The following is a 22,942-nucleotide window of genomic DNA, read 5'->3' as shown; positions in this document are numbered from 1 at the left end:
ATATATATATATATTATTAATACTGTTTTACATGTAATTGGGAAATACGATATACAGGCACTGGGGCATAGAGATCCACCATGCCCTACTGGAAAAGTCGAAAGGGATATGGGAGAAAATATGGGAGAGAGCAGATTGGAGGAGGGGATATCCTGTGGGACTGCTATTTTGAGGTGGTGGGTAGGAAAAAAACGGGGAGAAAATTTGTAACTCAAAATCTGGCGGAAATGAATGGTGTAAAATCAGAAGTTAATAAAGCATTTGAAAAATTAAAAAAAAAGATTTTGAAAGCTAACCATTTTTTTAAATCTCTTTATTTTACAGATGAGAAAACAGATTAAATGAATTGTTTAGGCTCACATAGGTTGTGATTTCAACCAGAATATTGATTCCAAGTGCAGTGCTTTTCCCATTATACTCCATACAACCTTTTCCCTGTCTAATAGCAATGGAATTTTTAAAGCCACTGTTTCCAAAAATAGTTACCCCTTGGGCTCTGAGACAGGTGCATCAGATAGCTGGAGATCCTGAAAGGAACATGGGGCTTGACCAGGTGGGTGATCTGAGTAAAATGTGTAGGTAGGGCTACAGAGTAATTATAATCAATCAGTAAACATTTATCAAATACCTGCTATGTACCAGGCACTGTGCTACACACTAGGAGATACAAAAAAGAGGCAAAAGACAGCCCCTACCCTCAAAGAACTTGTAGTCTAACAGGGGAGACAACATGCAAACAAATATAAAAATGAGCTTCTTACAGGTTAAATAGGAAATAATGAAAAGAGTGAAGGAACTAGAATTAAGAGAGGTTGAAGAAAACTTCCTGTAGCAGATGGGATTTTAGTTGGGACTTAACAGAAACCAGGGAGGTCAATAGTCAGAGTTGAGAACGGAGAGCATTCCAGGAATAAGGGACAGCCAGAGAAAATAATGTATTAACAATGCAGTATTCACTATGCCTATGGTAACTATAAATATGCTGATATGGTTATTAATCATAAAATATACCAGGTTCTCTACATAGGGAATAAAGCTAGAACATTTATTCAAATACCAGAAAACTGAGTCCCCAAACCAGAAAGTCAAAGTTATCACAGTAGTTATGAAGTTGGCACACGTAGTCAGTTTAGTAAATACTCACATTCTCAAGCCTTCAAAACAGAACAGGCTACTTCAGGCAAAGGTCCCCCTCTCCTCACTCAGGACAACTGCTCAGCATCCACAAAACATGCTCCCAATAGCTCCAGTCCACCACAGTTCCCATCCCTGGCAGTCCTCAGCAGGAGTCCTTAGCAGAAACTCTGGCTGGCTCAAAAACAAGAATTCGAGGTGCTACCGCAGCTGCTGCTGCTGCCACCATACTTCCAGTCACCACAAGTTCTCTAGCTTGGCTTCTGCTTCCTCTTCCTCTTGCTCCACCCCTTCCTGCTATGTCAGCAAATTCAAGGGGCATGGAAGATCTTTAAATCCCATAACATTTCATTTGGCCCCAGGATCTTTCATGTCCTTTACTTGGCAAAAATACATTAACAATACATTTCATTACTTAGGTTAATATGAGTTTTAGGAGTAACAGGTACCAACAGAATTTTACAACAATATAACAAGGATAGCACACAATAAACACAGAAAACAATATTTGAGGGTGGGGCTTGAGCACAAGTTCCCCATCATTCCCCCGCAAAGAAATGGGGCCCCAAAATCTTGGGGTAAGGGGCTAAGGTCTCTTCTTCCATGGCTACTTGTTGCCAAAATCAGACTAGAGATGTACCTGTCCCAAGGGGTCCCATTTGAGAATGTGCTTGATGCCAGAACCAAGGGTGACACATCACATTTGTGGACAGGGGGTGACATCCAGCTTAAGCTATCAGGCACCTACAGGTGGAGGGTACCAAGCCTGTGGAAACAAATCTATCAAACAAGGTGAACAGACAAAAAGGAAAGAAGAAGCAAAGAGACAGTAACCAGAAACAAGGTAGATATAGGATCAACCATACTTCTGGAGTCCATGAGCCCATTATTGTAGCCTCACTCATGGTAGAATATATGAGGTAAGGGCACAATTTTGTAATCATCTTCTCTGGAATAAAAAATAGTTACAGTGTTATCCCTTCCATGTGCTATAATCTCTGCAGCCTTGGGAACATCATCTGGCTCCTGTTTTACCTGTACTTTAGCTCCCAATTTTATTCTATCAGTTAGAAGCAAATCCTTCAGTTCCTCTGACAGTTATTTTGGAAGGAGGGTCAGTTTGTTCAAGTGGTATTTTTTTTTTATAAGCAATTGGGGTTAAGTAACTTGCTCAAGGTTACACGGCCAGGTGTTTCTGGGTGGGTGCTAAGTGTCTGAGCCCGGGATTCGATCTCCAGGTCTTCTCAACACTGGAGCCTGTGCTCTTACTCGCTGTGCTACCTGGCCGCCTCCTAAGCATTTCTTTTCATTAATTCCCTTAAATTTCTGGACTTTTTCTTCTTCCAATTGAAGTTTGTTACTATTTTTTCTAGCTCTATAAGGTAGTTTTTTGGTAAATTGATTGGTAAGGCAGTAAATATATAATTTAGGTAAAATTGACATTTTTATTATATTAGCTTGATCCAGCCATGAGCAATTGATATCTTTCCAATTAGTTAGATCTGACTTATTTGTGTGATAAGTATTTTGTAGTTGTGTTCATATAGGTCTTGGGTTTGTTTTGGCAGGTAGATCCCCAAATATTTTATAATGTCTACAGTAACTTTAAATGGGGTTTCTCTTTCTGTCTCTTGCTGTTGAATTTCACTAGAAATATACAGGAATGCCAAGGATTTATGTGGGTTTACTTTATATCCTGCAACTTTGCCAAATTTATTTATTGTCTCAAGTAGTTTTTTACTTGATTCTCTAGGATTCTCTAAGTATATCATCATATCATCTGCAAATAATGATAGCTTGATCTCTTTTTTGCCTAATTTGATACCTTTGATTTCTTTTTCTTCTCTAATTGCTACTGCTAACATTTCTAGTACCAGAATGAATAAGAGGGGTGATAGTGGACTCCCTTGTTTCACCCCTGATATTCCTGGAAATGCTTCTAGCTTCTCCCCATTACACGTAATACTTGCTGATGGCTTTAAATAGATGCTGCCTATTATTTTGGTATTTGATATTCTTAATTCTTATTTAGCTTTAAACAGCAAAGATTATCCAGCCTTAAAAGTTACCAAAACAAAAGTGTACGAGAAAAAGTGTTCACTTGTCCCATGGATATATATTGTAATTTTTTAAAGAAGTGACATCCATTTGCCAAATAAGGTTTTAAACTTGTAGGATTAATAGAGGTGGAAGAGGGAGAAGATATGTGAAGAAGGCATTTTGTGCATGATTTAACTGTTTGCCCAGCCTGTTCTTGAGTAAATGTGAAATTACTTATTAACATCCTTGCATTTTGAATGCAAAGATAAAGGATGAAGTGTTGTGTAAGTTTGTATTGTTAATTTATCAGCTAAAGCATTGCCTTGTTAAATGGACTCCAGCAAAGGTGTATGAAAGTAAACATGAGAAAAGGACCTTCTCCACCTCTAATCACTTGTTGCAACTGAAAAAAAAACCAATTGATATAACTTTTGATTATTGAAGTCTGTCTCAGTGTTCCTTACAGTATAAAAATAATATTTACTGTCCATAAAAACATTAAGAGGTTGAAATTGTTCCTTTAAAAGACATATAATAAACATTTCATTCTTTTGGGTAAATGAGAAGGAGTAGAAATAACTTCTGTTAGCCATCTGTTTTAGGCCTCAGTAAATTATTGGCTTGTAAGGGAGGAGAAAAAGATGTTATTTTGGAAATGACTCTTGGTGATTGGAATGTAAAATTGTATTATCTCCAGTTCCTTTATACACAGTCAATGGATTGGCCTGGAAGGGTCTGCATTAATTAGCATTTCAAAGTTACTGAATATATACAAGGAAGGAGCCTGAAATGGTGATTGCAGGTTGTGATACATTAACATAGCTACTAATTGAGGGTAGGTAGCAACATTTTTCTGGCTTTGATGAGGGAGATAAATCCACTCTTAAGATATTTTGTTTCCTAAGTATGACCCCAAAGGGAATTCAGGTGTCCTCACTACACTATTTCTATAGGGCTATTACTGTCTATCCCATAGACTTGGCACTGCTGAATGGAATTTTCAATAATTTTAAGTTGTTCTGCTTATTTTGTTAAGGTTCAAAGAGAATGGAGGTTTGGGGCTCCCCTCACCAGTTGCTATCTTATTTGATCTTGATTGAATAATGTAAAACTGGATTGTTTTATATTCCACCTCCAGGTTAAGGCTACTAATGTCTTGACCTCTAGTTTTCTTCACTTTCATTGCAATATTATGTCAGTTATCTGGAATCAGAATAGTTTTCCCCTTGACTAGGTTCCAAGACTAACTTGAAAAAGATATTTAGCCAATAGAATAAATTAATTTAGAGTTGAAAGGAATTTTAGAAATAAAAAAAATTAAGACATAGTTCATTCCCCAAATGATATTTTCCTTTTCCTTATCAAATGGTCCTTAGACTAAATGTCCAAGGGCTCATCTCAGCAACCTAACTGCCACATTGAAATTAGTAATTCATTTTCACAAAATAGGTGTTAGAAGTTCTTTCATCCCTGACTCCATTGAGATTCTTCATTTACTATTATTGATAGAGACTAGGGCTTCATTTCCAATAAAGCATTTTGATCCATATATCCACAAGCATGCTGTTACATTGCACTGAATGTGTTTATTGTACTAGGCCAGTTTTATATTAATCCCAGACTGGCTGTAGAACCTTGGATAAACCAAATAAATCACTTAAATACCTTGATAATGATGATCAAATCAGTTAACCCTTTTGTGCCGCAGTTTCTTGAGGGGAGTTCGATAGTCCCTAAGATCACTTCCAGATTCTAAATATTGTCATAATAGCTTTCCTACTTAAAGGTAGATTTAGGTTTTGTTTTTGTAACAGATACACTATACATTTTAGGTTATTTACTTAGGAGTTGATCTTCTTTCCTACATTTGGCACCACCAAAATACCTAAGACAACTAGCACAGCACAGTAGTCTAAACCAACTGATAATGTAGCTTTACCAGAGCATTTGGGGTTGAAGCCCCCAGCTTGATCCTTCTACTTGGCTTGCCCTTGCTCTGGTCAGGGCCCTGGCACTAGACTTGTCTCACATCTTTAGGGTGCCTTATCTCTTAATCTTCAGTTATCCCTTAATCACCAAATGCTCTCTGCCTGCATGAGCCAAACCAGGATTTCCTGTATGCAGGCACAATTTATAGAAGTAATAGAGCAGCTCCCACAATCTCCCATGGCCATTTAGGACAAGTTCTTTAGAGGTTCCTTAGGTTTTAAGACTCCCATAAGAAAGCCTGCTTGGCAGAACTGCAGTGAGATCATTCCTGACCATCTCAAAGAATGATAATTTGCCTGGTCTCCTGGTACCTTGACAAGGTGAAACAGTCCTTAGTTGCTGAGTGAGAATATGGGATAATGAAAAAAGGGGACTGTTCTGGGACCTAGATACCACCCAAAGAATACAGACTGGGCCTAAGACTATGGTTGTAATAAGGAGAACCTGCATTAGGCCTTGGTAAACTAGAACCTGCTTCATTTTATGTCATCCCCTACTTTACCCTGAGGAACTAAATTTGGGCTTTGGCCTAGAGGTGGATTGTTCATCTGACCTCTCTACAAATCAAAGGTAAATTAACTTGCAAGGAAAGAAACATTGTCAGGCATTCTCTCTGTCACCCTTTATCTTTTCTCTGCAACTCTGCCCACATTTTGGACAGTGTGTATTTGATGTTTGTGTGTGTGTGATTTCTTATATATTAAAAAAAATTACCTAAAGAATGCACTCAGTCTTCTGGTATGGGTCATGGTGACTTGGGGAAGAGAGAAAGAATCTGAGAACAGCCCAATTTAGAAAACCTCCCTTCAAGGGGGCAAGTGTTAAGTTCTGAATAGTTTTCCTCAAGTAGGTGAGCATCCTCTCTTCCCAAACCTTTCTCCTTTCCACCAACTGTAGTGTCTCCCTGTTATCTCCAGGATCAACCTGTCTCCCTCTTGCCTCTTCAGTTTTCTTAGATTCTTCCATCCCTCTACACATTCTGATCCTGCCATACTGTTGCTTTTGCTTTATCTCATGCACAACATTTTTGCATTGGCTATTCACCATGCCTGCAATGCTCTTCATTTCAAACTGACTCTTAGAATCCTTGCATTGAACTCAGCTCAATCACCATATCCTCCAAAAGGCCTTTTCTAGTCCCTCCTGTTGGTGATGCCATTCCCTCTATTTCTTTTTTTTTTTTTTTGCCTTTTTGGAGGTCAATTGGGGTTAAGTAACTTGCCCAAGGTTACATGGCTAGTTTTTTGGTGTGTGTGTGGGTGTTAAGTGTCTGAAACCGGAACCAAACTCAGGTCCTCCTGACCCCAAGGCCGGGGCTTTACTCACTGCGCCACCTAGCCACCCCCAATTCCCTCTATTTCTGTTATGTATCTTAAAATTTTTTTTTGCATCTTGTCTTCCTCTGTACTTATTTTGCATGTTCTGATTTATATATGTTGTCTCCCCCATTAGGATGTAAGATCCCTGAGGATATGGATTGTTTTGGGGCTTTGTATTTACATATTTACACTTAGCATAATGTCAGGAACATAGTAAGCACTTAATAAATGCTTATTAACTGATTGAATGTTTTATTAATAAATTTTATAGTTACGTTGGAAAACAAAATGATACAGCTATTTTATTTATGAAAGCAAATTGAAGCAAATGCTTCATGAGGGCTTTGGGAGCTGAGTCATCTTCAGTTCAATCCAAATCATGGCTTTTGGGTTTTATCATGTGTTATTAGAACAGCTACAACCATCACCAAAAATAAGATATTTTATTTGTTTGACTGGAACACCCACCTTACATATTGTAACTATTTTTGTTCAACAAATATAGCTTTAACATATTTTACATGTGTTTTTTAATATTAAATTTCTCAATTATTTGAAATTAAGGATTTCTTTAGAAGTAGCAAAAATTAATCTTATTTTAGCAGTCTGTAAGAAACTAAAAAATATCGACATGTAGCTAATGGTCTTCATTTTCCTCTCCTTAAGTAGAATGACAAAGAAAATCAAACTTATCTACTTTGTGATTCCTGAACAGCTACTCAATTTAAAATTAATTAATCCAAAAAAAGGAAAATATATTTTCTATGCCTGTGGAAAGTACTTTTGATAGCAAAAGTCTCAGTTTATGACAAATCTAGGTGAAATGTCTTCCACATTTCTCTGATCTGACTTTCTTTAAAACTTCAAGACAGATTCTTAAATGATTTATAGTCTTAGCCAAGAAATTTATTATAGTTGATGTTGTGGAAAGGTGACCCAGTCATAACCAACTCTTCTTTATCAATAGTTAGGGATTGATACTGGTACTAAACATTAAATGTATTAAGAAAATTACTTGAAGATAGTGTATAACTTCTTTTTTATTTTTTATTTTTTGGTGTATAACTTCTTAAGAACTACTTAGGTTGCACAATGCATATCATCACTATGTACTTATAAAGTATCCTTATTCTTTGACCTTTTTTTAGCTATATCTTCTACATGAAACCTTTTCTTAGGTATTTCTTTTAAAATTTTTATTAACCCCCAGAAGTGGTTTAAATGAAATGGTTGAGAGATCTGGATTTGACTCCTGCTTCTACCCCTAACCCTCCAGCAAGTGACATAACCTGGCTAGAACTTCGTTTCCTCACTGGTAAAATGAATGGGTTGGATTAGATAATTTTTGACATCGCTTCCATTTTAACATTCTATAAGTCTTTAAAATAAATGCACCCTGGCTTTGTAGTGGTGGTTACCATTAAAGAGTTTGATCTGTATTAGACTAATTCTCATGACCTTACCAGATGAAATTCTTAGCACCATAGCAGCTGAGAAATGGTTAGGGTCAAGCAAAATCATGGGGTGCATTAAAACCAACATATTTCATTTAACACTGAAAATTAATGCTAACTTCTCAAGTAGAGAAGACTGTTTTGAATGTATTATTTCAATACCATTCTCATTTGTTGGTTTCCTTTTTAGAATTTTCTCCCAAGCTAGTTGGCTTGACAGGTGGTCCAAAAGAGATTGATCAAGTTGCCAGAGCATACAGAGTTTATTACAGCCCAGGACCCAAGGATGAAGATGAGGACTATATAGTAAGTAAATGCCTCGTTCCAGACTTAATTTCGTATATTCCCATAATAACCTCTGGAGAATGTCATCAGATTCAGGGATGAGGAAAAAAAAGAAACAAAAGACAATTGCACCAGCTACACACATTTCTTTAAGGAAGTATCTTTGTTTTTTGAGATCAGAATGGATTGGGGATAAATGACCAAACTTCAAGGTTGTAATTGGGCTTCATTCAGTCTTCAGACCATTGCATAAGGAAGAGGAAGTTATCATTTGTGGACAAATTAGATTTTCATTGTTTAAAGTACTTGGTTTCCTCACTTATAGCATTATTTCTGTGGGAAAATATGCTCTGAATTGAGATTGCTGACAGTTTTGGAATAGAACTCATTTGTAAGTTGGGGTTCACTCATAAAAAGCTTGAATTCATGTGAAGGTCTCTAGCCTTAACACTGCCAGTGGGGCACAAAATAATCTCCCAGACTTGCCCACCCATTTTCCATAGGTTCCCAGACTTTATACAAGCTTCTCCAACTACCTGCCCCACCACTCCTAGAAGCCCTAAGGGTGATATTGTCTTTGGAAATTAGTGGTTAAGTTTCAGCGGTAGGAGACAAGGAAAAGGCAAAATGGTATGAGAAAAGCAGTGTATCTGAATCAAAACACCCTGGTTCAGATTTTATGCCTATCCTAATTACCTGTGTGATTTCTCTCCCTTTCTGTGGGCCTCAAGTTTCCTCATCTGTAGAAGAGGGGCTTTCACTACCAGTCCTCTTAGCTTTGAACTCCAGCAAATGTTTATGCTAATGTTATTGGGTAAATTTACCAGTAGAGGGAGCCATAATTCAGGTCCTCAGGTTTTTGATGCTAGACCATGTAATTATGTTCCTTGAGTAGGCATAGACTTTTCCAGTATAGAAAGGGTGGTAGACCTTGAGATCCATAGAGGGAAAGATTATAGGATAGTCATTTTAGAGTTGGTATGGTCCTCAAGGGCCATCTATCCCTTATTTTACAGATGAGGAAACTAAGGCCTAGTTAAATTACTTAAGGTCCTTCCAGTAGTATATGGAGGTAAGCTTTGCTTCCAGTGATTCCAAAGCTATTGCACCTATTGCACTTTCCTCTGTTCCACAATGCTTGCCTTTTCCTGCAATCTTTAAGAAGTTCTGACCCGGTGTGATAATCCTTGTAATCCCTCTTACTGAGGAAGCTGAAGCTGCAGGTGTATCTGGAGCTCAGGCATTTTGAGCTGCAGTGGGCTAAGGCTAAGCCAATCAAATGTTCACACTAAGTCTAGCATCAATATGGTGAAACCCCCGGATTGAAGGAGGTGGGGTAGGATTTAGGTCACCAAAGGAGAGGGGCAAATTGGCCCAGGTTGGAAATAGGGCAGATTGAAAATCCTCTGCTAATCAGTAGTGGTATTAAGACCCCATGAGTACCCACTGTACTTCCAGCCTGGGTGAAATAAGGAAATCAGTCTTTTAAATAAAAATAAATAAATTAAAGTTGTGGGATGAGACCCCTTTCATCAGTGAAAGAAGTAAAACAACCTTAAAAATCTCTATACCAAAAATCTCTATGCAAAACCTTCATAATTCCACTGGAAAATAAACCTTTTCTGCAAATAATCTTTAGAGTTTAATTAGAAAAGCAAATAATCCACTTCCTGTTCCAGAAAAGACAATATCAGTTTCAGAGGAGAGTTACAACATGTGATGGATATTTTCTAAAATCTGTTGTTCAGGTGAATAGAATATGTAACAAAAAAGCTTACCACTGAACCAGCTTACTAAACTTCTCTTCTTTACCTTCATAATTGTCTCTCTATCACCCTGTACCTCTTACCCCTTTTCCCTTCCTTTGTGGTTTTCTTTTTCCTGTTCTGTTTCAGTCCACTCTGTTTTCCTTTCAGTTTTATTATCTTCTTTTCTCTTTCTCTATCATTTCTGCCTTTCTTGGTTAGCCATAATATGGAGAATTCCCTTTTCCTAAGTTATAACTTAAAATTGTATCTTCCTCTCTTTAAAAGCAATGGTCCCAAAACAATAAATAGAGGAATCCTAAAAGAAAAATTGGACTGCTGTATTAATCATGGTAAGAAGAAACTGGCATGGGGTGGCCAGGTAGCACGGCAAGTAAGAGCACCGGCTCCAGTGTCGGGATGACCTAGGGCTCAAATCCGGGCTCAGATACTTAGCACCACACCCAGAAATAACTGGCCCTGTAACCTTGAGCAAGTTACTTAACCCCGATTGCTTTAAAAAAAAAAAAAAAAAAGAAAAGAAACTGGCAATAAGGAATCCATTTACAGATCTCTTCCTCCTACTATGCCTTGATGTAATTGAAAAACATTTTTTTTTTACACTTTCATATTATCAATCCTCAACCCTCCTATCCCTTTAGAGCCCAGTGCCCCCCAAGCTTTACATTTCATAAAGGGTCTTTCTTCAATTTCCATAATTATCTAGTTCTAAGCTGGTTTAAGCCTCTTCTCCCAGGAATGTTAATATCACTTAAGTATTCTTCTGATTATCCATTTTAAAATAATTTGTCCTAAGATGTAATGTGCAGTAGGCTTAAATCTCTGCAAATGCTAGCATTTTAACTCTAATATATCTCTTGTTGGTGGAATATTGAGAATTTGTTACTATCCCCCTTCATCAGGAAGTAACATGGAATCATTACAGCCACAAATTACCTACACCCTCCTCTCAGCTCCTTAACTTTCAATTCTGTATTCCTTTGAGTGTTTCAACTTTGTTTCACTTAAATAGTCATCTCTTGAGGAAAACATAGTATATATAAACTCAGTAAATCTCTAGAATAACTAAGGGGAGAAGTTGAAGGACAAAAGCCAAGATTATTTTAATGTAGTTTCCCAAACTGGGGCTAAACCCCTCCCTCCATTTTAAAATGGTATATTTTAAAATATAGTTCCCATCTGAGTATATAAATTTCAGATCAAAGTCAGTGAAAATAATAAGATTAACATAGCAAGTTTGTTCCATTTGATAGGGAGTGGAAGAAGGGAAAAGCACAGTACTTCGGCCACAGGTGTGGGCAACTGGGGGTGAATCATTTACTTTTCCTCATCTCCATGCTTTCCCGATCATAGATTTGTGCATGGCCCTATTGCAGAGAGAGGAACTGGGACACACCACTGGAGAAAAGTAGCAGGCACTTAGAGCAGTGATTCCTCCTTATGACAATCAGATACCCACACCTGGTCCAAGTATCTAGCTTGCCTTGCACAGAGGATTAAAGATTCAGAGAGCTTTTTCTTTTTTTTTTTTTCCCCTTTGCATTTTGGGAAGTATTGTGGTATGGTAGAAAAAAAGAGTTGAATTTTCACTCAGAGGATGTGGGTTCATATTGAGATGAACTGAAAGCCTGAGAGACAGAGTTTCTGGGTAATTAATAATCAATTTATTAATTAGGCTAGCTGATAAATTGATGGTTAATGGCTTCTCTCCATAATTAGACAAAACCATGGCTATCACTGAATGCTTAAAAGGAGGTACCCTAGGTTGTGAAAATCAGCTCTGATTGGTGAACAATTAATGGAGGGTGGGGGGTAGACATAGTAATGAGGAGATAGGCTCAAAGCCTTCAGCTCCTCCTGCTGAGAAATGACTTGATTGTGAGACTCAGCTGCCTACAGCAATTTGGACAAAGGAATCCATTTCTACCCAGACCACTGTGGTTGGTTTTCTCCTCCATAAGATGGGTTCCCCTAGGCTCTAAAATGGAGGGGTACAGCATGATATGGGGATATTTTCTAAGGGCAAGAATTCACCTAGATTGGATTTTATGTGTAAAGTCTTCTATTTGGGTGGGGTCCTGCCCAAGATTGCACCTGTCTACTTCAGGCAGGTCCTCCAAAACCAGGAATACTCTAGCAGACTAGGATATATGACAGAATAAATTAGGTCTGAATCAACAACTAACATTAAACCTGAACAGCATCAGTTTCAATTGTAATAATAATGAATATCAGTCTTGTGATTAATTATCCAGTCTTAGAGGGTAAGTCAGTTTTTACCAGGTACATATATTAACTCTTCGTGGGCACTTAGTTATGTTCATGTCCCAAGGAACCATGATATGGACTATAAAACTCTTGACTTATTTAGTGTATCAGTGAATGTCTTCTATTTTACACTTTAATTTGTATTTGTATGGCCTTTACTGTAAAAAGAATATTCCTCAAAATAATTCAGGTAGGTTAGCACAAGTGATAGAATAAGTGATTTGCTCTGAAAGTGTTAGAGCCATCCCTCAAACCCAGGTCTTCTGATTCCCAGGTCTAGGATTTTTTCTAGTATGGTATATATAATTTTGGTGTAGCCAGTTAATTCACAATATCTTTTAGATTTAATTGTGACAGAAATGGGAGCTGCTAGGGGGTAGGTGGTGAATGGATAGAAATTGTGGCCACTGAGGGTAAATGGTATGTTTGCAAAGGCTGCTTTATTTAGATCCCACATATACCTCAAACTATTACCTGGATTTGTAACCCAGTGTTGTTTTGATTTTACATTTAGCCCATAACCAGGCTAAAAAAAGTTATTGAAAACCTTCAACTGCTATTAAAAGTCCTAAGTGTTTTATATTAAGATGGAATGCATATCAATTTTACTTTGAAAGGGAAAATAAAGGAATAAAAACATTTCTATAACACTGTGATAGTAATGGCATTTAAAGATTCCCCTGTATTGGCTTGGTTTTCAAATTGATTGTGTTAAAACCCAGAGTTTGTTAATCCCACCTGTGGGATGGACTTGTTGATGTGAAAAGAAAGTCCTGAACTGGGAGGGGCTGGTGACATAGATTTGGAGAGACAAGAGAGAGGCAGAAGACCTTTTTGGAAGCAGCACCCACGTGGAGGCAGAGAGAGAGACTGAGAAGGATTGCTGGGGCCACTTTGAATCGCCCTGGACTTTTGAGACCTGCCCCCTGGGCTGCCAAGGACTGAGGAGACATGGCTGTTTTGCTGGTACTTTGTCTGTCTGTTTTGATGTTGTTTTGCCAGATTTGTCCACTGGTGAAAGACAGTCCTGTTGTTGAAGAAGTCCTGGAACCTGGCTTTTGGCTAAGAAGCCCTGAGACTGTCCTGCAGACAGAGAGTGAATACTGTCCACTGGTGAAGGACAGTGCTGTTGTTGCAGGGGTCTGGAGACTGTCCTGCAGACAGAATGAATGCTGTCCACCGGTGAAGGACAGTGCTGTTGTTGCAGGGGTCTGGGAACCTTTCTGTTGGTTCAGAAGCCCTGAAGAAGGATTTTCTGGTTGTATGTTTACAGAAATCCTAGGAGAGGGTTTTGCTAATGTTTTCAGGGGTTCTAGGACTGTTCTACAGACAGAGGATGAATTAGTGAAGAGACTGGCAATGTATCTTGTGGGCTTGCTAAGCCTTGTCTCCCCAGGAACTAAGATTGCTGAGAACTTGCCTCATGTCAAGATGAAGAAAAGACCTCCATTTGAGTATTAAGTGCTGTGCTTAAACTTGATGTAACTCTGGGGTAGATTCAATTGTGATCCAGGGGTGGGGAACTTTTGACCTTTTTGTGTCCTATGGTTTGAGCAAATGAATGTACTTTACTTATGTTTGGAAACTAATCTCCATTTGAGAAGAGGGGCTTTGTGGTGGGCTAAATGAAGGTACAGCCTAGGGGTGGAGAAGTATTTAGACCAGGAACTTTGTAATTGATTGAATGATTGGAAGGTCCTGGGGTGGGGTAATACTTGGAGATTATTTAATCACACTTAGTAAATGCTGTACTTTGGAATGATGTCATGTTTTGATCTTCTCTGTTCTTGGTTGGTCACTGAATAATGGAGAGCACCTATGCTGGTATTTTGAACCTGGGAAGTTGCCTTTCCTTGGCATTATATTACAAACACCTACTGTATGCCAGGGATTATGCTAAGCACTTTACAAATACTACCTCATTTGATCCTCACAACAACCCTATGGAGTAGGGGTTATTATCCCCATTTTACGCTCAAAGAAACTGAAGCAGAAATTAAACAACTTGTGCAGGATTACACAGTTCTTCCTAACTCCAGGTCCAGCACTCTATCTCTTGCATCACCTAGCTTCCTAAACACTTATTTTGATACTGTTTTTGAGACATTTAGTTCATTAGCTATTTTAATTCCCTCAATTTTTGCTGTAAATGAATAGACCTTTGGCCCCTGACACTGGAGAAAGATCTCTATACATATATATGTATATAGGAAATAACTTTACACAATACATGTTTGTATTTATGAATGTGTCTCCAGTTTAGTATTAGGTATGCATTCCAGTCTTTCTTGCCAAATAACTAAACATACTATTAATTCTAGTACTGAGTATTATGTTCTTGATTGATTGATTGATGTAGCACTTGTTCTTTTAGAATAGGACTTTCTGGAGACATTTAATTAAGAAAATTAGTGTTTAATCTAACCTTACATTAGAGAAGAGTAATTTTAAAATAAGACTTTTTGGAGACATTAAGGTAAGATTAGTTAGCTAATCCAACCTTAAATTAGAGAAAAGTAAACTAGGAACAGTTTTAGGAACTTGGTACCAGAAGGGGGGAAAAGGATAATGGATTTAAGATGACTTCAGAAGGGTGTCATTTATATGCCTTTTAGAAATATGTAAGAAACTTTACTTCAGATAGTATTACTTGGTGGGTGACGTTTATAAAGGAGAAGATAAAATAATCCCCTTCACCCCTAAGTCTCCACATTTGAAATTCCTGGCAGTAGTACTAAATTCAGTGTTCAAATTTGTAGACCAGATTGCTGATTTAGTTCTCTTAGCTTCCTTGGCTTCTTCCAGGTTTATGCACAGTTAAGTATTAATGGTATAATATTAATAATAAAAAGATAATATTAAGCATTAACAGTTAAATATTAATATAAAATGTATTAATAGTGACCTGTCTTGATCAAATAGACTTATTCCAATTCAGAATAAAAATTCTTCTGCTTGATTTAAACTTAGCACGAGGAAATAACATTCTTATTGACACCATTTTACACTTATATTTCCTAGATTCTGTAAAGAAGATATATTAAAGTTCAGGAATTGGATGAAATGTTTTGTTCATAAACTAGTATATATACAAGCTTTAAAAATTTTTATAATTAATTTTATTTTGTTAACTTGAACAAAAAAAAACATTTCCATGCACATAACAGAACACAAAAAGAGAATTCTGTATGAAATTGTGGATTTCCATTTCATACTGCTTATTTTCCTAAAAAGAGGTAATAAATTCTACACATTACTTTTAAAATTGTCCTGATTTTCTGTATTTCCTTCTGAACTTCCTTCTTTTTTTTATGCATTTAAAAAAAATTTAGTGTCCCCCTTTTTTTTTACATACTATTGCTTCCTTTCTTCCCTCTTCCCCCATATCATATACATGTTATTAAATAGCATTTCCAAGTAGTTGCATTGAATAGGTAGAACCTCCTTAACACTAAGCACAGAGCAAGAAAATGTACTCAGTGAAATATCTGATCATTTGCTTCTTTTAAGCATGACTGATCCCTGAAGTAGACTTTGGAGAATCTAGGTATTTTCAGTGTAAAATCATTAAGGTTGGGAAGGAAGAATGAGGAAGCATACCCAACCCACAATGGAGCATGTAGGGGTAGAAAGGATGGAGTCCCTGCTTTTGAAGTAATTTCATTTTTTAAAAATGGTTTTTAAAACTGAATGACATATCTACTCTTTGAAGATTGGAGACCTAGGGGTAGGGGTGATTAAGAGGAATCAGGGGATATAATCTCTGACTAATATATCAAAAAATATTTTATATGGGGTGGCTAGGTGGTACAGTGAATAGAGCACTGGCCCTGGAGTCAGAAGGACCTGAGTTCAAATCCAGCCTCAGACACAACACAAAACTAGCCCTGTGACCTTGTGCAAGTCACTTAACCCCAGTTGCCCTACCTTAACATTTCAGTACACAGAAGAATAGTCAGTCCTTAGGAAATTACTGTAACATAATTTGGCCCAAATTTTACATGGCATTTTTGCCCTGCAAAGTCATATTTGATAATGGTAACAATACTTTTTAATAATCATTGGATAAAAGTTATGCCTTCTCTTTGTCCAAAGCTGTTGCTTGCCTCACCAGTTTATATTTTCCTTTTTCTGTACAGGTGGATCATACAATAATAATGTACTTGATCGGCCCAGATGGTGAATTTCTGGATTATTTTGGCCAAAACAAGAAGAATTCAGAAATAGCTGGTTCAATTGCTGCACACATGAGGGATCACAAGAAGAAACACTAAAATAATGTTACTTGTGTTGCAGTGATATTTTCATACTAGTAAGAGAACTTTGTCTCCCTTAGGAGATCGTTTATATGATGTTCAGATCTTCCAAATCCCTATATATGACTACATTGGACCTTTGTCCTTCTAGACCAGGAGAAGAACAAGACAAGTTTGCTGAATTCTTTGAATTGTAATGATTAAAGCAGGAAATCTCTCAAGAAGTGCTATTCATTGTGTTACTGAAGTATAGGGAGAGATCGAAGCAATAGCTAGTGATAGCATAAAAATCATAGCTGTCCATAGTGGTCCTCTCAGTGCCTTGTATTTCATCTTGCTGACTTGCTGACTTCACAGACACTCTGGAGCTGTGGAAAGTTATTTGCAGAGAAAAGGATGAATCTTCCTAGTACTATTTCTCTTCTCTCTGATTTCTGATGGTTAAAAAAAATAATCTTACTGGGACCATGATTGGGCAAAGGGTTTTTTTGTATTTAAAAGCAGAAATGCCACTCTATTGCTTACTTAACCTGCATCAATCGATCTAGAAAGGGGCAGCTGATAGAAAGTTTTGATTTTTTGTTTTTAAGTTGGGGATAACAGTGTTGGGCCCTTTGTGTGTTTTTTGTCCTATGAATGATCTCTTCAGTGGAAATAATTGGAAATAAAAGTGAGTTATGATTATAATAATGGTCTACAGTGTAGTATAGTTGCACTGAGTGTAAAATAGAGATGTTCATAGTTTTTGCATGGTTTAGCTCAGGGTTTTGTTTTTTTTGTTGTTGTTCTAATAGAAATAAGATCTTAGTTCTTGTGGGTAAATATACCTAAATTATATAATATATCTAAATTGGTAACATACTGCTCTAAGGATAGGGGGTTACTGGCACAAAGAACGTTTGAAGATTTTACTTCCTTGTAGCATAACTGAATCAGTTCAGAGCCAACAAAACCTAAGTGTTGAATAAATATATTTGTCCGATTAAATTTTAACCTGAACTTTCAGAATTTGTCTATCCTGTGCTCCTAGACTTCACTATCATTTTTTTCCCCATGGGTAGTTATCACCTGAAATAAAAGTTGTTCTTGTGGGATATTCATTAAATATTCTGGTTTGTTTTTTTTTTTTTTTTGCTTTTTGGAGGGGAGAGGGCAGGACAATTGGGGTTAAGTGACTTGCCCAAGGTCACACGGCTAGTAAGTGTTACATGTCTGAGGCTGAATTTGTCCTCCTGACTTCAGGGCCAGTGCTCTATTCACTGTGCCACCTAGCTGCCCCTATGGCTTACATTTTCACTCTACTTCAGCCATATCTTTGGGCTCACCTTGATATCAAAGTCATAACTTTGATCACACCATCACCCATATATCCTAATCCAGAACCATAAAATCTCCAACCAAAATCTTTTTATTATTCCAGCTCTCCCTCTGGTTTACTCCTAAACCAATTCTGTATCCTCACTCTAAACTCCAGTCACCATTCTTTACTGCTTTCCCAATTGTTGGGAGTTTAGTCCAACCTTCCTCATTTTAAAAGTCTTACTGTCTTCTCTAGAATGTTAGGGTCTTAAGCTTGTTGAATTATGTTTATATATATATATATATTTTTTTTTGGGGGGGGGTGAAGAGGGAAGGCAAGGTAATTGAGGTTAAGTGACTTGCCTAAGGTCACACAGTGTGTCAAGTATCTTGAGGCCAGATTTGAACTTAAGTCCTCCTGACTCTGGTGCCAGTGATCTATTCACTGTGTCATCTAGCTGCCCTAATATTTGTACATTTGACATTTTCCAAAAATTACTTTTGCTTCCATTTTTAAGAGTTAAAGTCCAATGATAGTTTTTTTTTTTTTGACTATACAGTATCTTCTGTTTCTTGCGTCATCATGGTTATTCCAAATCATGGTTATTCCAAATTCCTGTCTTTCCCTTCCAAGGAGCCATCCCCTATAACAAATGGCATTTTTGGAGAGGAAAAAAAAATCAACATCTAATCAGTATGTACCCGTGGAACTCCCACCTGCGCTTTCTTCTTATAAGTGACTTCCTTGGGTATAAACCCAGTAATGGAGTCAATAATTCAAAGGTTATGGATATTATATACATAATTTCAAATCATCTTTCCAAAAGAGTTGTACTATTTCACAGGTCCACTAACAATGTATTAGTGTGCCTATCATTACACAACTGCTCCCACATTGCTATTGCCATTTTTTTTCATTTTTGTCAATTTACAGGGTATAAGTAAAACCTCAAGTTTGATTTGATTAGAGGTGTCATCTCTTATCTCTTAATTTGAGTACTGCTGTATCTTTACAATTTTGTTACATTTACTTTTAATTTTTTGGTGTACATTTTCCATTTCCATTGTTGTAGTTAATATGTATATATTTTTCGATTGCTTGACTTTACTCTGCATGAATTTATGTAGACCTATCCATGCTTCACTGTATTCATCACATATATAATTTCTTATAGTACAGTAATATTCCATTACATTTGTGCTTCACAATCTGTTTATCCATTCCTTAATTAATGGGCATCTACTTTGTTTCCAATTCTTATCACAAAAAGTACTGCTATAAATATTTTGAAGTATAAGGAGAATTTCTTCTGATCAATGACTTCCTTGGGTTTAAACCCAGTAATGGAGTCAGTAGTTCAAAGGTTATGGATATTTTAGTCACCTTATTTACATAATTGCAAATCATATTTCCTGTTTCTACTCTGCCATCTTGACTCTGCCCTCTCAAATCATATTTCCAAAAGAGTTGTTCCATTTCACAGGTCCACTAATGTATTAGTGTGCCTATCATTACACAACCCCTCCAACATTGACTATGGCCATTTTTTTTTCATTTTTGCCAATTTGCAGGGAATAAGGTAAAACCTCAAGATTGATTTGATTTGCATTTCTTTTATTATTAGTGATTTGGAGTATTCTTTCCTGTGACTGTGAATACTTTGTAATTTCTTTGAGAACTGTTAGAATGTATTGTTTGGGTTTTTTTTGTTTGTTTTTCTGTTTTTAAAATTTATTTATTTTTAGTTTTCAAAATTTATTTCCACAAGATTTTGTTACATTTTTTTCTCTCCTCGTCTTTTCCTTACCCCTTACCCTAAAATATCAAACCTACTGAATACCCCTTTCCCCTATCTATTCTCTCTTATATCCTCCCCCTTCATCCCCCTAACTTTCTAGTATGGCAAGATGGGTTTCTGTACCCCCCAGTACCTGTATATCTTATTTCTCAGTTGCATGTAAAAAAAATTTTTTTTAAACATTTGGTTTTAAAACTTTGAGTTCCAGATTTTTTTCCCTTCTTCCCTCCTCACCCACCCCCACTGGGAAGATAAGCAATTCAATATAGATTGTACATGTGTAGTTACCCAAATCATTTCCATAGTAGTTATATTGTGAAAGATTAACTATATTTCCCTCCATCCTATCCTGCCCCCCACTTATTCTGTTTTCTCCTTTGACCCTATCCCTTTTCAAAAATACTTGCTTCTAACTACCCTCTCCCCCAATCTGCCCTCCCTTCTATCCTCCCCCCTCTTATCCCCTACCCCCCTATTTTCCTGTCGGGTAAGATACCAAGTTGAGTGTGTATGTTATTCCCTCAGGCCAAATTCAATGAGAATTAGGTTGTCCCATTCCCTTTCACTTTCCTGCTCTTCCCCTCCATTGTAACAGTTTCCTCTTGCCTTTTTTATATGAGATAATTTACCATAATCTATCGCTCCCTTTTCCCAATAAATTCCTCTTTCACCTCTTAATTTTATTTTTTAGATATCATCTCGATATTCAATTCATCATGTGCCATCTATGTATACATGAATATACAAATGCCCACACACATATATATTTATACACACATATATCCTCCTATACATACATATATGCATGTATACATATATGTATATATACATATATATTCCTTTCAGCTATCCTCATACTGAGAAAAGTCTTATGAGTTACAATTTGTTTTTCCATGTAGGAATGTAAATAGTTCAACTTTGATAATTTCCTTATGATTTCTTTTTCCTGTTTACTGTCTCATGCTTCTCTTCTTGTATTTAAAAGTCAAATTTTCTGTTCAGCTCAGGTTTTTTTTTTTATCAAGAATGCTTGAAAACCTTCCATTTCATTGAATGACCATATTTTTCCCTGTATCATTATACTCAGTTTTAGAATGTATTGTTGAATGTGGTGTAAGGTGTTCTTCTACAGCCTAATTTCTGCCAAACTGCTTTTCAATGTTTCCAGTAATTTTTATCAAATAAGGAGTTTTTTCCTAAATAACTTATGTTTTCCACCTTTATCAAACACTAGATTATCGAGTTCTGTTGTTTTTGATGCTCCCTTGTCTAGTATGTTCCACTTATCTAGCTCTCTATTTTTTAACCAATATCAGTTTTGGTTTTGATGACTACTGCTTTGTAATATAGATTCATACTGGAAGTGCTATTCCCCCTTCATCCCAATTTTTCTACATTTCCTTTGACATTGTCAATCTTTTTGTTTTTCCAAATGAATTTTGTTATTTCATCAAGTTCTGTAAAGTAGCAGCTTGGTAATTTGGTATAGAAATGCTATTTTCTTATATGATTATTTTCAAACCTCCTGAAAAATGCTTTTTAAGTTTCAATTCAGCAAACATTTATTAAGTACCTACTTTATGTGCAAGGTGCTGCTATTTGTGTATGTGGCAATATTAAACAATACAATTTAGAAATCAGTAAACTTTATAGTCATTCTTTCTTCAGTTAGTTCCCTTAATAAGCAGCTGTGGCACTTGCCTTATAAGAGGCTATAAATTAGAAAGGCTGGTAGTCTCAAGGAACCTTCTCAAGAAGGTGAAGAATTTGCTAAAGGAATATTTCCATGTAACCTGAGAGAGCTTAGCTGAATCTGAAATACCAAGTAGATTAAAAAAGATTGTCTGTTTTAAGCCATCAAACATTTGCCTGGATCAGTTTGCACTAAGTGCGTTGTATGGGCTGATAATTTTGAACCTTCATTCTCAGCTGTTGCAGGTTAGACCTTGGGTAATCATCTTCAAAAGGAGGCCCCAGCTTTTGGAAAAAAAAAAGTCTTCTGCCTGGACTTTTTATTCCAGTATCAAGTTTGAAAGGTGGAATTTATAGAAAGTTAGAACCAAAGGGACCTTAAAGATCATTGAGTTCAATCCCTTCATATTATATATGAGGAAATACCTCAGAGAAGTAAAGTGATTTGTCCATGATCATGCAGCAAATTAGCCCTAGAAGAGAGGACTACAGTACAAGCTCATCTCACTTCTATCATAGAAGTATAGACTGTTACAGTTGAAAGGGACCTTAAAGATCATCTTGTCTAACTTATTTTATAATTTATTGGATCATAAATTTAGATCTTGTGAAGAAACCTTGGAAGTCATCAAGTCCAAACTCCTTATGTTGTAGGTGATAACCTGGTCACACCAGGAGAGTGACAGAGCCAAAATTTAAATCCATGTCAGTTAAGTGCCTACTATGTTCACTGAAATTCTAAATCTAGCCCTCTTTTTCACTGTATCACCACAAAGGATTCCCTAATTTCACAGGTGAGGAAACTGAAAAGTAAAGAAGTGAACTGGCTCAAGGTCAAAGAAGTAGTAAGTAGCAAAGTTGATATTTAAACCCACTTCTGCCTCCAAATCCAGGATCTCCTCCATTGTTTCATGCTACCTTTTCCCTCTTACCGCTTTTTACCTACTGCTTCCATTAGGCAGCGTTTTCCTCGGTCTTCTGGGATTGGTGGGGAAGGGAGCTGGAGAAATTGGGGGGGCAACTAGGATAATACTAGATTGTTCTAGACCACACAGACAGTGACTTCCCACTCTCTTTATAAGCAGATCTCAACTTGAAAATGAGTAGAGAAAATATTTTTTGAAGTTCCAAGACTAACCTACAAAAATCCCATTTGATCGATAAAATCAGAAATTTGATGTAGAACTGACTGACATAATTTATTCTAAGAAATAATGCCACCAAAATAGCTATGGGACAAGTTGTATGAAAGTTGCTGAAATAGTCCTGCATTTCAGGTATTTTGTGTAGCACAGAGATAGAACCAGTTCAGCTATTATTTCTATGGAAAATTATAGTAAGGGTTTAAAATTGATCATTCATGCCTCAACCAATGCAGCAATTTTGGCCATCTTCCAAGAGAAGAATATGGTGGCTCCTTTTCCATAGATCTATGAGGAATTTTTTCCCACCTACAGTGCAGAACATGCGATCCATTTGTATGTTGAGTCATTCATGAATTGGGTACTCATTTTATATGCACAATGAACTATAATTTTGTTTCTATCTTCTTTCCTTCACTTTTTTGCAGAGTGCCCAGTTGTATAAACCCTAAATATGAGCCGTGATCTGAAGAACCTGTGTGTGCTTTCATACATATTT

At 36.7% G+C, this 22,942-nt stretch overlaps 1 protein-coding gene across 1 annotated transcript in view; it reads left to right on the top strand.

Moving 5' to 3' along the window:
* Positions 1-17,616, top strand: part of SCO1 (synthesis of cytochrome C oxidase 1) — a 33,751-nt gene extending 16,135 nt beyond the window's left edge. Inside the window, exons 5-6 of the mRNA XM_069076791.1 lie at positions 8,127-8,242; positions 16,395-17,616. Of these exons, the coding sequence (XP_068932892.1) occupies positions 8,127-8,242; positions 16,395-16,529 (251 nt within the window). The 3' untranslated portion in view covers positions 16,530-17,616. The remainder of the gene's footprint in view (positions 1-8,126; positions 8,243-16,394) is intronic.
* The last annotated feature ends 5,326 nt before the right edge of the window (positions 17,617-22,942 follow it).

Source organism: Petaurus breviceps, unplaced genomic scaffold, assembly GCF_028583685.1.
Source record: "Petaurus breviceps papuanus isolate PSGF00001 unplaced genomic scaffold, PetGlider_PUasm1.0 90925, whole genome shotgun sequence".
Lineage (NCBI taxonomy): Eukaryota > Metazoa > Chordata > Mammalia > Diprotodontia > Petauridae > Petaurus > Petaurus breviceps.
The sequence above is the reverse complement of the archived record's forward strand: the minus strand, read 5'-3'. Positions and strand labels throughout refer to the sequence as shown.